General features: G+C 46.1%; 1 protein-coding gene across 4 annotated transcripts in view; it reads left to right on the plus strand.

The window, feature by feature from the left end:
- The first annotated feature begins 386 nt into the window (after positions 1-386).
- RGS3 (regulator of G protein signaling 3) overlaps positions 387-15,564 on the plus strand; it is a 135,648-nt gene continuing 120,470 nt past the window's right edge. For all 4 annotated transcript variants that reach the window (XR_005721004.1, XM_040239729.1, XM_040239736.1 and 1 more), the window contains exon 1: positions 387-607. Coding sequence is in view for 3 of the 4 variants with exons in the window: in XM_040239729.1 (XP_040095663.1) it covers positions 529-607 (79 nt within the window). In the remaining variant the exon portion in view is untranslated. The remainder of the gene's footprint in view (positions 608-15,564) is intronic.

Genomic DNA, 15,564 nt, shown 5'->3' on the forward strand with positions numbered 1-15,564 from the left:
TTCCCACTGCATTGGGCCAGGGGTGTGCTCCTCTGTCCTTGCTTAGGGAGGGTGATTACTGGTCTGAACTTCAAAGCATGTTGAACCTGGCTAATTGCTGGTCTGAGGGTGCCAGGCGTGGGCAAGTCAGGAGTCGCGGGCCGGCATAGGGCTGGTACTTGCAGCCCAGCCCGGGGCGGAGAGCCCCGATCCCCCGTAGGGTCGCCCGTCCACGGCTCCACCTGGAGGACCGCGGTCCCTGGCCTGTCCCGGCCGCCGTGCTGCTGTTGCAGAGGGCCCGCGGTCGCCTCCTTCCCCTCTGCCCGCGGCGGCTCGGTCAGGTGGAAATCTCCCCATTCAAACCCGCGCGGGCCAATCAGAACCCGGCGCGCCGCCGGTTCAAACGTGCGCTGCAGCAGGCCTCCCGCCTGGCGGCGGCGACACTGGCGCGGGGGCGGGTGAACCTGCTGCCTGGGTTACTGGGAGCAACACAGACGCCTCGAGTTACAGGCGCCCTCGCCCTGGCCCGGCCGGAGCGGAGCCGCCGCCATGGAGTGCTCCCTGCACCGCGTCTCCCTCGGGAGCCGGCGCGCCCAGCCGGGCTTGTCCTTCTATCTCACCACCTTTGGTAAGTGCGCCGCCCGAGGTGGCTTCGCTCTGCCCGCATGCCCAGAGAGGGCAGCTCCCTAGGGGCTAGGTGAGGCCGGGAGCATCTGCCTCCCGTGGTCATCCAGGAGGGGCTCAGGGCACAGGCTCAAGCGAGCAATCCTCTGGACACCACCTACTGCTTGGCCATTGGTGTCCAGGGTAGTTGCTGCTGGCTTTCTTGGCTGGAATAATCATGCCCAGTTAATACTTGAGAGATCCGGTCTGCCACTGCTGAGTTTCCCATTAGTGAGCTGCTCAGGGTTAAATCAAGGTCTTGTTACTACATCTTGATATCTGGGTCCTCTTTTCTTTGGCTCAGGGACAAGACAGGTGCAGGTCAGCCCAGGGGGCCTTGGCTTCCAGCGGGCTCACCTTGGGCGCAGCAGTGTGGTGGCTCCCGTGGACACCTGACCCTCAGCAGGGGTGGAAGGACTCTCTCCTCCAGGAGTTACCTGGCTCTTCGAAGGTTCACAGGGCTGCCCTGGGGACTGGAGCAGTGGGCAGTAGGCACCTGCTCCCAAATGCCTAGATAGTACAGCCGAGTTCCCCCAGTAACAGCGGGGCAGCAACCTTCCCAATGATCTGGGCAAAGCCAGCCTCCAGAGTCCCCAGAGTGAAGATTAATTAGCCCTGATCTAAGATGCAGCCCTTCGCAGCCCTTGTCTCCTCACTGGTTCTGCAACTCTGTGGGGAGGGAGTTATATCTCCTCTCTGAAGGCTTAAGATATAGAGATGAAGGTCTCCCAGTGAGACAGTTGGTGCCTAAGCTCAAGCCTTCTGAGATGCCATATCTAGAACATTAAAAAAAGAAAAAACACTTCAAAACAGATTTTTTTTTTAACACCAAAAGCATTTTGTATTGGGATATAGCTGATTAACAATGTTGTGGGAGTTTCAGGTGAACAGTGAGGGGATTCAGCCATACACGTACATGTACAAAACAACTTTTATACAATTTTCTTTATGAAGGATGAAGTAGTTAGTGCAACGTAAGTGGACTTTGCCCACATTTCAAAGACAGGGCACCGAAGGAGTTACACCCTCCCTGGAGTTCTGGCTCTCCTATTCAGAGGCTTACCTCTATCAGTACACTTGGGTGTTCACAACCTGCCTCTTCTCCAGGGGCAGAAGGAGTGGTGGAAAAGCAGTGGCTTGGCCCCTAGGAATGACCTGTGCTCTGGCATCTTGGAATTCATGTGTCCAGGTGGCAGAGGATAACAATAAGAGGGATTAACCTGCCACCATTTATTGCGTGTTTATCTTTTGCCATGCCACATGCCAAGTGCTTTCCTGCGTCATCTCACTTAAGCCTCCCAACAGTTAGAGGCCATTCTCGTGAACCCCATGGGGATGTGGGGCTGTACCAGGCAAGGGAGGCTTCTGGGATGATCTGAGTTGGTGGGGCTGGGATGGTCAGGAAAGAGTGGCAGAGAGCTGTGGTGGCAGAGGCCTCAGTACCTTAGCTGTGTCCTGATTAAAAAGTGAAAAATATGTTTCATTGTTTTTCCTCCTTATTATCATGGTACGATGTATTCATTGTTGAACACAGTGAGAAGAAGAAAGTGAAAATCCCCAGAGAAAGCCATTGTTAACATGGTTTATATCCTTTCAGACTTATTTCTGTGTGTGTGCGCCTGCCTGACTTTAACAAAATTGAGATCCTATTGTATGTACAGCTTTGTAACTCATTTCATTTCCTTACTAGTGTGGTGGGACTATTTCCTTGTATCAGCCTGTATTCCTCTATTGAAGTAATCTCCTTGCCAGATCTGGGAAACTGGGGAGAGTCCAGCCCAGCAGGGAGTGGATGCCCTGCCCAGCCACGGCCTCCAGGCTGGGTTGGGTGGGTATCAGGGGAGGTTGCAGCGTGAACCAGTGACTGTGCCCTGAGTGAGCAGCAGGCAGGCAGGAACCTGGTGGGGTGGGGAACCTCTTGCTCCGTGTATGTAGCCTCCTCTCAGCTCTCTCTGAGGACAGACACTGGAAAAGTTTCCTCTGGTTTCCTGCATTAACTCTGTTTCCTTGACAAAATCAGCCCTATTCCAGGCTGCTGGTTTTCTTTGTACACCAAATGACCTTTGCTTGTCTGCTTGTGAACGAGGAGTCTTATCAGTGGTTATCAAATGTGGCCAATAATTAGAAGCATCTGGAGAGCCTGTTAAATATACAGATTCCTAGGGACTTCCCTGGTGGTCCAGTGGCTAAGATTTCATGCTCCTATTATGCCAGCCCCAGGTTCGATCGCTGGTCAGGGAACTAGATCTCACATACTGCAAGTAAAAAAACAACCAAAAATATCTCACAGGCTGCAACAAAGATCCTGAATGCTGCAGCTAATACCTGGTGCAGCCAAATAAATAAATAAAAGTAAAAAACAAAAGCAAAAACCCCTACAGATTCCTAGAATCTTCTCCTGAAGATCCTGGTTTAACAGGTTTGGGGTAGAGTCAAGAAGTCACAGAAGTAGTATTTTGATGATCAGCCAGGTTTGGAAGCTATAGATTCAGAGTCAGTTTTAACAGCCACCATGGACTCCCTTAAACTGAAGGTCTTTGCTAAGCTTTCCTCAATTTCCTGGCTTTCCCCCAGCATGGCAGGTAGCTCCTGGCCTTTAGCTGTGGGTTTTGCCAGGGTGGACCCAGATGAAGCTACTGCCTAGCTGGTAGTTTTCCTGAGCACAAACAGTTAAAGGAGGTAAATTTCCAGAATTCCTTTCCAGGAGAATACTGTATGGAATATGTTGTGGTTTATGTATTTGTATTATGTGTTTGTGTGCATGAGTACAAACCTTTGTCTCCCACTAAGGGCACCTTCAGGTAACATTAATTGGCCATAGTTTAAGTTGCCTTGTAGAAGATGGCCTGGCTTTAGGGGAGAGGAGTAAGTAAACTAGAGCTTGAACCTAACAACTCCAGAGGGATTTTTGTTTATGAGAAATGGTATAATTTGAAGAAGCCATTACTGGTGCTCATAATTTTTTTTGCCTTTGGGATTATATATTTTAATTTTATTAGTATATTTGCTGGCTTTAAAAAATAGCTTTATTGAGATATAATTCACATACCTACCATTCATTCATTTAAAGTATACAATTAAGTGGTTTTCAGCATATTCACAGAGTTGTGTAACCATCACCACAGTCAATTCCAGACCATTTTTATCACTTCAGAAAGAAACACTATACCTGTTAGTTTGAAAGTGAAAGTCATTGAGTTGTGACCAACTCTTTGCGATCCCATGGACTGTAGTCTGCCAGGCTCCTCTGTCCATGGCATTCTCCAGGCCAGAATACTGGAGTGGGTAGCCTTTCCCTTCTCCAGGGGATCTTCCCAACCCAGGGATGGAGCCCAGGTCTCCCGCATTGTAGGTGGATTCTTCACTGTCTGAGCCACCAAGGAGGCCCTAGTTTATTACCCCCCAATTCCCAGTCCCCTCCGTCCCTCAACTCTAAGCAATCACTAATTTACTTTCTGTCTCTATAGATTTGCTTATTTTGGATATTTCATATAAATGGAATCATATAACACGTGGTCTTTTGTGACTGGCTCCTTTCACTTAGCATAATGTTTTCAAGGTTCATCCATGTTGTAGCATGTATCAATACTTCCTTGATTTTTTTTATGGCTGAGTCATATTCCATTGTATGGCTATACCACATTTTGTTTATGCACTCACTAATGGACATTTAGATTGCTTCTGTCTTTCGTCTATTATGAATACCGCTCTGCTACAAACATTCATACACAAGTTTTCGCGTGGACAAATATTTTCAATTCTCTTGCATATATACCTTGGAACAGAATTGCTAGAAGGGACAAGAAGGGCTTCTTTAGTGAATAATGTTTAATAATAGAAGAAAACACCAGAAGGGGAAAGACTAGAGATCTCTTCGGGAAAATTGGAAACATCAAGGGAACTTTCTGCCCCCAAAATTGGCACAATAAAGGATAAAGAATAAAAAAGGCACCTAGTAGGTGCTGAAGAGATCAAGAAGAGATGGAAAGAATACATGGAAGAACTGTATTAAAAAAAGATCTTAATGAACCAGATTACTACAGTGGTGTGGTTAGTCACCCAGAGCCAGACATTCTGGACTGTGAAGTCAAGTGGGCCTTAAGAAGCACTGCTGTTAATAAAGCTAGTAAAGATAGTTGTGTGCAACTCTTGCAATCCCATGAACTGTACCCTGCCAGGTTCCTCTGTCCATGGGTTTCTCCAGGCAAGAATACTTGAGTGGGTTGCCATTTCCTTCTCCAGGGGAACTTCCCATAAATACAGTGGTTGCGATGAAATTCCAGCAGAACTATTTATGTCCCTAGAGGACATAAATAAAGGTTTTGCATTCATTATGTCAGCAAATCTCGAAGAAGACCCAGCAGTGGCCACAGCACTGGAAAAGGTCAATCTTCCTCCCAACAAGGGTGGCACCAAAGAATGTTCTAACCAGCAGATAGTCACACTCATTTCCTGTGCTAAGGTCGTGCTTAAAATCTTGCATGCTAGGCTTCAGCTGTATGCAAAGCAAGAACTGTAGACGTCCCAGCTGGTTTTAGAAAAGGAAGAGGAACTAGAGATCAAACTGCCAACATTCGCTGGATTATGGAAAAAGCAAGGGAATTTCAGAAAAATGTCTATCTCTGTTTCATCGACTACACTAAAGCCTTTGACTGTGTAGATCATGACAAGCTGTGGAAAGCTCTTAGGGAGATGGGAGTACCAGAGCATCTTACCTGAGAAAACTGTATGTGGTCAAGAAGCGACAGTTGTCTGGAACCCTGTAACGAACAACTGACTGGTTCAAGATTGAGAAAGGAGTATGACCAGAATGTCTGCCGTCACGGTTATTTAACCGATATGCTGAGCTCATCATGAGAAATGCTGGGCTGGATGAGTTACAAGCCGGAATCAAGATAGGCGGGAGGAACATCAGCAACCTCAGATACGTGGATGATACCACTCTAATGGCAGAAAAAAGCAAGGAGGAACTAAAGAACCTCTTGATGAGGGTGAAGGAGGAGAGTGAAAAAGCTGCCTTAAGGCTAAATATTAAAAAAAAAAAACAACTAAGATCATGGCATCCGGCTCCATTACTTCATGGCAAATAGAAGGGGAAAAGGTGGAAGCAATGACAGATTTCCTCTTCTTGGGCTCCAAAATCACTGTCGATGATGACTGCAGCCGTGAAATCAGAAGACGATTGCTTCTTGGCAGGAAAGCGATGGCAAACCTAGATAGTGTGTTGAGAATCAGAGACATTACTCTGCCGACAAAGGTCCATATAGTCAAGGCTGTGCTCTTCCCAGTGGTCACGTATGGTTGTGAGAGCTGGACTATAAAGAAGGCAGAATGCCAAAGAATTGATGCCTTCTAACTGTGGTGCTAGAGAAGACTGCTGAGAGTCCCTTGGACAGCAAAGAAATAAAACAAGTCATTTTTAAGGGAGATCAACTCTGAATATTCACTGGAAGGACTGATGCTGAGGCCAGTATTTTGGTTACCTAATGTGAACAGATGACTCATTGGAAAAGTCCTTGGTGCTGGGGAAGATCGAGGGCAGGAGAAGAGAGTGTCAGAGGGTGAGATGGCTGGACGGCATCACCAATACAATGAACATGAACTTGGGCAAACTCTGGGAGATGGTGAGGGACAGGGAGGCACGGTGTGCTGCAGTCCATGGCGTTGCAAAGAGTTGGACATGACTGGTTGACTGAACAACAAAAACAACAAGAATTGCTAGGTCAAATGGCAACTCTGTGTTTAACTGTTTGAGAAGGTATCAAACTCTCTTCCAGAGTGGTTGCACCATTTTACATTTCCATCAGCAAGGCTGAGGTTTTTGATTTCTCCACAATCTCACCAATACTTGCTATTGTCTGGCTTTTTGATTCTAGCCATCCTAGTAGATGTGAAGTGGTATCTCATTATGGTTTTGACTGGCATTTCTCTGATGACCAGCACGATTGAGCATCTGTCATATGCTTATGGGCTAATTATATATTTGCGAAAGTTTATTCAGATTATCTGCCCATTTAATTTAAAATTAACTTAAATAGCCAATTTCAGGACTGAAAGTGAAAATCACTCAGTTGTGTCGGACTCTTTGTGACCCCATGAACTATACAGTCCTTGGAATTCTCCAGGCCAGAATACTGGAGTGGGTAGCCTTTCCCTTCTCCATGGGATCTTCCCAACACAGGGATCGAACCCAGGTCTCCCTCATTGCAGGCAAATTCTTTACCTGCTGAGCCACAAGGAAAGCCAATGAATACTGGAGTGGGTAGCCTATCCCTTCTCTGGTGGATCTTCCGGACCCAGGAATCCAACTGGGGTCTCCTGCATTGCAGGCAAATTCTTTACCAACTGAGCTATGAGGGAAGCCCTGATTCCAAGACTATTTGTTTTTTTATTAAGTTGCAAGGGCTCAGTGGTAAAGAGTCTGCCTGCCAAGCAGGAGATGTGGGTTCAGTCCCTGGGTCACAAAGATCCCCTGGAGAAGGAAATGGCAACTCACTCCAGTATTCTTGCCTAGAAAATCTCATGGACAGAGGAGCCTGGCAGATTACAGTCTGTGGGGTCACAAAGAGTCAGACATGACTTGAGTGATTAAACACTACCACCAAGAATTCTTTGTATAGGCTAAATACTAGTCCCTTATCATAAATTATTTACAAATTTTTTTCAGTCTGTGGGTTTTTTGACTCACTTTCTTGATAGTTTTCTTTGAAGCACAAATGTTTTTCATTTTGACGAAGTCCAGTTAATCCATTTTACATTTTGTTGCTTGTACTTTTGGTGTCAAATCTCAGCATCTACTGTCATATCCAAGATCACAGAGATTTAACTCTGTTTTATTCTAAGAGTCTTATAGTTTTGACTGTTAGATTTTGGTCTTTGAGTTTGAGTATAAATTTTTGTATATGGCGTGAGGAAAGGATCCAACTTAATTCATGTGTATATGGTTTCTAGTTGTCTTGGGATCATTTATTGAAAATGCCATTATATTGTCATTGGATGGTCTTGGCACCTATGATGAAAATTAATTGGCCATACATGCATGAGTTTCTTTTCAGACTTTTAATTCTTTTCCATTGATCTGTCTGTCTATTCATTGGAAGGATGCTGGGAAAGATTGAAGGCAAAAGGAGAAAGGAGCAACAGAGGATGAGATGGTTAGATAGCATCACTGACTCAATGCACATGAATTTGAGCAAACTCTGGAAGACAGTGAAGCACGGAGGAGCCTGGTGTCCTGCAGTCCATGGGGTTGCACAGTCCAACATGATTTAGTGACTGAACAACAAAATTCTTATGCCAGTATCACACTCTCTTGACTACAGTTGCTTTGTAGTAAGTTTTGAAATTGGGAAGTGTGAATCTTTCAACTTTTTTCTTCTTTTTCAAGATTATTTGAAATTATCTTGGATTTCCTGAGTTTCTATGTGAATTTTAGGCACAATATTTTATATAGAAAATATAAACCCAAGTTCATAAAAAGGTTTGATAAATATTTAAAGAGTATCATCTTGAAAGGATACCAACTTATTAGCCTGCCTGAGGCAACAGATAATTAACCTACCTGGGATTTGGTCCAGGAGCTGAATGTGGTGAGTGGTCATGGAAGAGAACAGGTTGCCTTTCCTCCAGGGTGTCTGAGCCAGGAGCTGATAGGCAGTCTGGCCGTGTTTTGAGGGCTGCAGGGAACTGTGAACATTGGGTGGCACAAGACACAGCCCACCTTTCTTTAGAACTGTTATCCCCAAATGAACCTGCAGGATAGAAGCTGTGGGTAGCGGCTTTGCGAGTCGGCTCTAGGGGAAGTGACCGGAATCTTTGGTTTACTAGAAGGACAAAGTCAGAAAGATGTGGTTCTGAAGGCAGAGTAGGCTAAGGAATGTCATGGATCTACTGGGCATCTTCTTTGTTTTTCTGTGTTTGTTGTGCTAGTACCATGTTAGCCGGGACTTGTTGCTCTCCTTTCTCTGCCTCACATTAGAGGCTACAGAGAGAAAAAGTCCATTTTCCGTAGTGAGAATGGAGCTTGGGAACAGATGCCAGGAGGATGATGTGTTGGGCAGTGAGAAGTCAGGCCCTGAACTGGAGGTCTGCAACATGGCCCTGCCAGCTGCCCCTGGCTCACCCTGCTGCCCTGAGCCCGCAGTAGTCCCTGGGCTTGGCTGGGAAACCAATTGACCATGTCTCAGGAGCTTGTCATTTTCTGGTCAGGGTCCTTAGCCTTTATAGGCTTTCCTCTCGATTGGAGACCATTTGCTTGAGAGCGTTCAGAAACTCTCAGAGTTTCTGGCCTGTCAATAGCCCTTTGTTCTCTTTTCCAATTCTGCTTTTTATGTTCTTTTTCTTTCTTTTTTTGCCATGCCACACATGGCCTGTGGGATCTTAGTTCCCTGACCAGGGATCAAACCCTTGCCCCTGCAGTGGAAGCATGGAAGCTTAACCTCTAGACCACCAGGGAAGCCCTTTATGTTCTTTTTTTTTTTTTTTTAAACAAACAAACAAACAAAAAATGAAACTCTTTATTATGAAATATAGCACACAGACAAAAAAGTGTGCCTCCAAATGATGTGCAGTTCAGTGGTTTATCATGAAGTAAACACTATGTAACTTTCCCTGGGGTTAAAATTGCCAGAATCCAGAAGGCTTATATTTGATGTGTAGTTTTTTTTTTTCTTTATCATTCAGTTCAAAATATTTTCTAATTTTCTTTTTTTTAAATATTTTCTAATTTTCAAGTAATTTCTTGTTGAATTCATTGGTTATTTGGAAGTATATTTCTTAATTTCTATGTATTGAGGATTTTAGTAGTTTTTTGTCCAGTGTATTTTGCATCCTCTCAGTCCTTTGAAGGCCCAGCATAACGTCAATTTTTATAAATGTTCTGTTTGTGCTTGAAAAGATCTGTAGTAGATGGGTGTAGGGTTCTTTGTATATGTCAGGTTTAGGTCAAGTTCGCTACTTTTGTTGTTCACATATTCTGTCTTTGCTGATTTTTTTCCCCATCAGTTACTAAGAGAAGTGGGTTAAAATTCCTGTTATGACTGTAAATTTATCAATTTCTCATTTTAGTTCTGTCATTTTCTCCTTTATGTATTTTGAAGCAATAGTAAGAGCATACAAATTTAGAATTATTATCTTTCTGATGAGTTGAAACTCTTATTATTATGATCTTCTTTTATTGTTTGAAGTCTTCCCTTTATTTCTAGTGGAGATAAAGTCTACTTTTCCTGACGTTGACATAGATAGCTGGTCTTCTTCTGATTAATAATTGCATATCTCTTTCCATCATGTTTCTTTAAATCTTTCTGTTTCTTTACATTTTAGGTGCAGTGTCTATTACAAATGGCAGGCACAGAATTGTTCTTTTTTCCTTCGTAATACAGACCTGGAATGATCTCTTCCTTTAAAATGATCTTTATTTGCTTCTGTCAGGTGCTTGAGGTCACTAGCAATCTGGAATAACCTTAATTCAGTGTTAGGGACTGAGATTGCGTTGAGCTGCAGTCCTGTGCAGAACTGTGTTTAGCTGTGGTTTCGTTGCTATTGTTGCTGTTCAGTTCCCAAGTCATGTCCGACTCTTTGCAATCCCATGAACTGCAGCATGGCAGTCTTCCCTGTCCTTTACCACCTCCCACAGTTTGCTCAAATGTATGTTCATTGAGTCAGTGATGCTATCTAACCATCTCATCCTCTGCCACCCAATTCTCCTCCTGCCCTCAGTCTTTCCCAGCATCAGGGTCTTTTCTATTGAGTAAACTCTTCACATCAGGTGGCCAAAGTATTGGAGCTTCAGCTTCAGCTTCTGCATCAGCCCTTCCAGTGAATATTCAGGGTTGATTTCCTTTAGGATTGACTGGTTTGATCTCCTTGCTGTCCAGGGGACTCTCAAGAGTCCTTGGATTAATATGGGACATTTCCAGATTGTGCAGTTTGGTGATAGTGAGTATGGTTTAAATCTATCAAAATTCTTTATTAAGAAAATCAAGGACCTCAAAAACTGGAAGTCTTCTTTATCCTCAGTCATACTATAGTGATTTATCTTAGAAGTGTATTTTCTTAACAATTTTTAAAATTGAAAAATGGCTTGAGAATTGAGATCAAATTTATGTCATCCAACTGTGGAGGCAACATGAGTATGTCTTAGTTATCTACTGTGTCATAACAAATGGTCCCACTAAGTGTTGGCTTAAAAAACCAAACATTTTTAATCTCACTGTTTCTGTGTGTCAGGAGTTTGGGGATGGCTTAGCCAGGTGGTTTTCTCTGAGAGCCTCTCACAGAGGTTGCAGTCAAGATGCTAGCTGACTTGTGCTGGCAGCGCAATCTGCTGCTGGAAGGAAAATCAGCTTGGGAAGCCACATTAATGTCAAATTTCACAGGAAGCAGAGAGTCAGATGAATGGGGTTGGATTGACCCATCAAAATTTTTATTCCGCCCAGCAGCCCCCTGCTCACTGTTGTTCTGCCAGCATGCACGCATGCATGCCCAGTCACTCAGTCGTGGTACCATTAAACACCAGGGCTGCTTTTTCCAAATGGAACTCAAGATTCTCCCTCCTTAAAACAAGACGCTTGAAATTCTACAGGGCCACCTCCTAAGAGCTGGGTGGCTCCAGTTCCTCAGCACCACTGCAGCTACCCTATCTCCCTTGGAGGGCAGGGAGTGAAATTGATGACATAACCCCCTCTGAGTGTTACCAATTAGCTCCATGCAGTCCCAGCCTCTTTGTGTGTTTGTCCTGTTATCGTCCTCCTTCCTGGGGCTTTCAACGCATGGCAGGTCTTAAATGGGGAATTGATTTAGAGGTGAATAGAGTTTGGAGGTGATTGCTGCTCCACGCTAGCCAGACAAGTCCCTCAGATCTGTATTCTCTACATACCCCTGCATGGCATGAATTCCTTCTAGGACACAGTCTTGCTGAACCTTGCATCCAGCAGTGGCCGGCAACCTCCATCTTCTTCCTTCCTTATCTGGGTAGGTCTCTTCCTGATGGTGTCCTCAGAGTCAGAGCTCGTCTTCCCACGGTCCTCTCCTTAGTAAGGTCTGCTGGATGAAATTTCTTTAGCCAGCTTCCATACCTTTATCCCCACAGTGTCCAATGAGCCTGAAACCCCCAGATCCTGGGCCAAACAGAATTTGGGTTTCTTGCCATCTCTGCCTGCGCTTTTGGAAGCTCACTCTCATCTACTATTTTTCCTGCCATGCGGGGCCTGTCTGGCCTCCATTCACCTCTGGATTCCTGCTCCCTGCTACGCTCCTGCAGGCTCTCTGGGTACCCGGCACCACTGCCCTTTGTAGACAGAGTTGGTGCCCACCTGTAGCCCCACGGGAACTGAGGCCAGGCCTTTTCCAGTGCTCCTGAACACCCGATGAGGATGACTTCAGGTCCTCTAGCCTGAACTTCCTGTGCACTCACAGCCCACACCCTGCGCCAGGGGAGAAAGTGGGGATATTGTCAAGACCAGAGATTTGGGGGTTTGTGAGGGACTTGATGAGCTGGTACCTAAACCCACTGAAGGCCCCAGGGATTCAGCCTGACTTCTCCCGGTGTTTCATTTCTCTAGACTTGGAGATGTTCTTGGAGCCTGCCCTCTTTTGGGCTTCCTCTTGGCTTCTAAGCAAAGGAAAAGCCTTGTCATGTGTCTGATGGCTCTCTCTGCTCCTGGACCCCAGGGTTTCATTGGCAGAGGCAGTGGTACACAGAAGAGTGTTTTGGAAAACCAGTTCTGTGCACAATAAAGGAGCTGGAGTTTGGGCATAGTTCTGGGCTCTAGCTCTGGCTTGACCTGCCTTGGTCCCCTTGGCCCAGGGCAACTCACCTTCCATCTCTGGGTAAGACTGTTCTGGCTACCTAATGAGAAGGTGATTTCAGGAGCCTTAGATGTTCAAGTTGGACCATAAAGAAGGCTGAGCACTGAAGACTTGGTGCTTTCAAACTGTGGTGCTGGAGAAGACTCTTGAGAGTCCCTTGGACTGCAAGGAGATCCAACCAGTTACTCCTAAAGGAAATCAACCCTGAATATTCATTGGAAGGACTGATGCTGAAGCTGAAGCTCCAGTACTTTGGCCACCTGATGCAAAGAACTGACTCATTGGAAAAGACCCTGATGCTGGGAAAGATTGAGGGCAGGAGGAGAAGGGGGCGACAGAGGATGGGATGGTTGGATGGCATCACCGACTCAGTGGGCATGAGTTCGAGCAAACTCTGGGGAGGGTGTGGCTGGTGTGCTGCAGTTCATGGTGTCTCAAAGAGTTGGACACGACTGAGCAACTGAACCGCAGCAACAGACATTTGATGGATTGTGCTAAGGGGGAGGACAGAGAGGACGGGCATGGCTGAGGGAAGGCTCCCACACTTCATCGTACCCTCCCTCATCTGTGAGCCTGAGGATGGGCTGAAGTAGGGTTGTACTGCCCCTGGGGGCCTGGAGCCCGGGCTGCTGGGTTTGGTTTCTCTGCTGTAACAGGCTGTAGGCAAACTGGCCTTCCCTGAGGAGCCCTGTTTGGAGGGCCTGGAAGGGGAGCTGTATGGAGCTGTGCAGACTCATCTGGTTTCTGAGTCAGTCTACACCCCAGGCCTGTCCTCTGCTCTGGCTCCACTCTTGAGCTTGCCCCTGTCCTTAGCCCCTGGGCTCTGAGTTCCCTGAGGGCAGGCGCTGTTCAGATCTGCCCTTCCTCCCTCAGGCAAGTTTATCAAATGGAATTAGTGACCCCTTGTGTTGGGAGATTTCTCGGTTCTGATTTCTAGGAGAGGGCTATTGGAAGGTGATAGGTGTTGGGCAGCACAGTGGTTCTAGTGGCCATGGGAAGCCTGACGTGTTTGGGCTCAGGTTGGCTTTGCACTGGTTCAGTTCAGTTCAGTTCAGTCGCTCAGTTGTGTCCGACTCTTTGCCACCCCATGGACTACAGAACGCCTGCAGCCCTGCAGGCTTCCCTGTCCATCACCAACTCCCGGAGCTTACTCAAACTCATGTCCATTGAGTCAGTGATGCCATCCAACCATCTCATCTTCTGTCATCCCCTTCTTCTCCCACCTTCAATATTTCCCAGCATCAGGGTCTTTTCAAATGAGTCAGTTCTTTGCATCAGGTGGCCAAAGTAATGGAGTTTCAGCTTCAGCATCGGTCCTTCCCATGAATATTCAGGACTGATCTCCTTTAGGATGGACTGGTTGGATCTCCTTGCAGTCCAAGGGACTCTCAAGAGTCTTCTCCAACACCACAGTTCAAAAGCATCAATTCTTCTGCACTCATCTTTCTTTATAGTCCAACTGTCATATCCATACATGACCACTGGAAAAGCCATAGCCTTGACTACACGGACCTTTGTTGGCAAAGTAATGTCTCTGCTTTCTAATACTCTGTCTAGGTTGGTCAAAACTTTTCTTCCAAGGAGTAAGCATTTTTTAATTTCATGGCTGAAGTCACCATCTGCAGTGATTTGGGAGCCTCAAAACATAAAGTCTATCACTGTTTCCATTGTTTCCCCCTCTATTTCCCATGAGGTGATGGGACCAGATGCCATGATCTTAGTTTTCTGGATGTTGAGCTTTAAGCCAACTTTTTCACTCTCCTCTTTCACTTTCATCAAGAGGCTTTTTAGTTCCTCTTCGCTTTCTGCCATAAGGGTGGTGTCATCTGCATATCTGAGGTTATTGATATTTCTCCCAGAAATCTTGATTCCAGCCTGTGCTTCACCCACCCCGGCATTTCTCATGATGTACTCTGCATATAAGTTAAATAAGCAGGGTGACAATATATAACCTTGATGTACTCCTTTTCCTATTTGGAACCAGTCTGTTGTTCCATGTTCAGTTCTAACTGTTGCTTCCTTACCTGCATACAGGTTTCTCAGGAGGCAGGTCAGGTGGTCTGGTATTCCCATCTCTTTCAGAATTTTCCACAGTTTGTTGTGATCCACACAGTCAAAGGCTGTGCAGAGTTTGCATTGGTAGAGTTTCAGAAAAAGAAAATGTGTTAAACACAGATGCCTTTGGGTTGATGAGATCCCATCCATGGCTGCTGGCCACATTTGTCTGTTGCCAACCTCCCTCTCCCACCCCATACTGGATCGGGCAGTTTTTGTAGGAGGTTTCTCAGCACTAGGGAGCCCCAAAGTGGTAATTGCTGTGACCTTGAGCTAATAATACTGTGGATTCTCCTGGCGCCTTTCATCCAAGGACCTCCTCACCCTCCAGCATTATCTGATTCTCACACAGCTCAGACAGTGTGATAACCCCTATTATTACTCCCCCCCCCACAGCCGAGGACATTGTGGCTCTGAGAGACAAGGGTCGTTGGGGCTGGAACAGGCCTCCTGGGCTTCTGAGATCAGTGTCCTGGGCAGGAAGGCAGCAGAGATTTCTGATGGGTGAAGAGCTGGATCGGGGTTGGCTGAAGTCTAAATTGCTTGGGACTGTAGCTTAAGCAGTCCAGAGTATGAGGCAAGATCATAGTGGTTGGTGGACTGCTGCAGAGCTGTAGATACAGAGCTTCCCTCCTTTCTGTGCTCTGCCTGCCCTTCCTGCAGCCACCAACAAAGTGTGAGCCCCAGCCACCAGCCCCCTTTCATGGGGCATGTCCAGAGATGAAGAGTTGGGATGATGAGGGATGTCTCATTGTGCCCTGAGGAATGGCAGAGAGACTTTAGACTTTGATCTAAAGAAGAGAGTCTAGAGACTGCAGAGTGAGGTCCAGTCAATGAAAGGCACCAAGAGACCACATTTAACTCTATAGAGATGGGGCATTGAACAGTCAGAATTATCTCGAAAAGGAAAGAGCTCTCATTTCAGGAAGTGAGCTCCCCATCCCTGGAGGTGATCAAGCAGAGGCAGATAACTGCTAAACAAGGTTGTCATGGATGGAGCAGATACAGGCTTTCTGGTTGATGTACTGGTTCTCTGCAGGCCCTGTGTCCACTAGGTAG

This window comes from Oryx dammah, unplaced genomic scaffold, assembly GCF_014754425.2.
Source record: "Oryx dammah isolate SB20612 unplaced genomic scaffold, SCBI_Odam_1.1 HiC_scaffold_1, whole genome shotgun sequence".
Classification (NCBI taxonomy): domain Eukaryota; kingdom Metazoa; phylum Chordata; class Mammalia; order Artiodactyla; family Bovidae; genus Oryx; species Oryx dammah.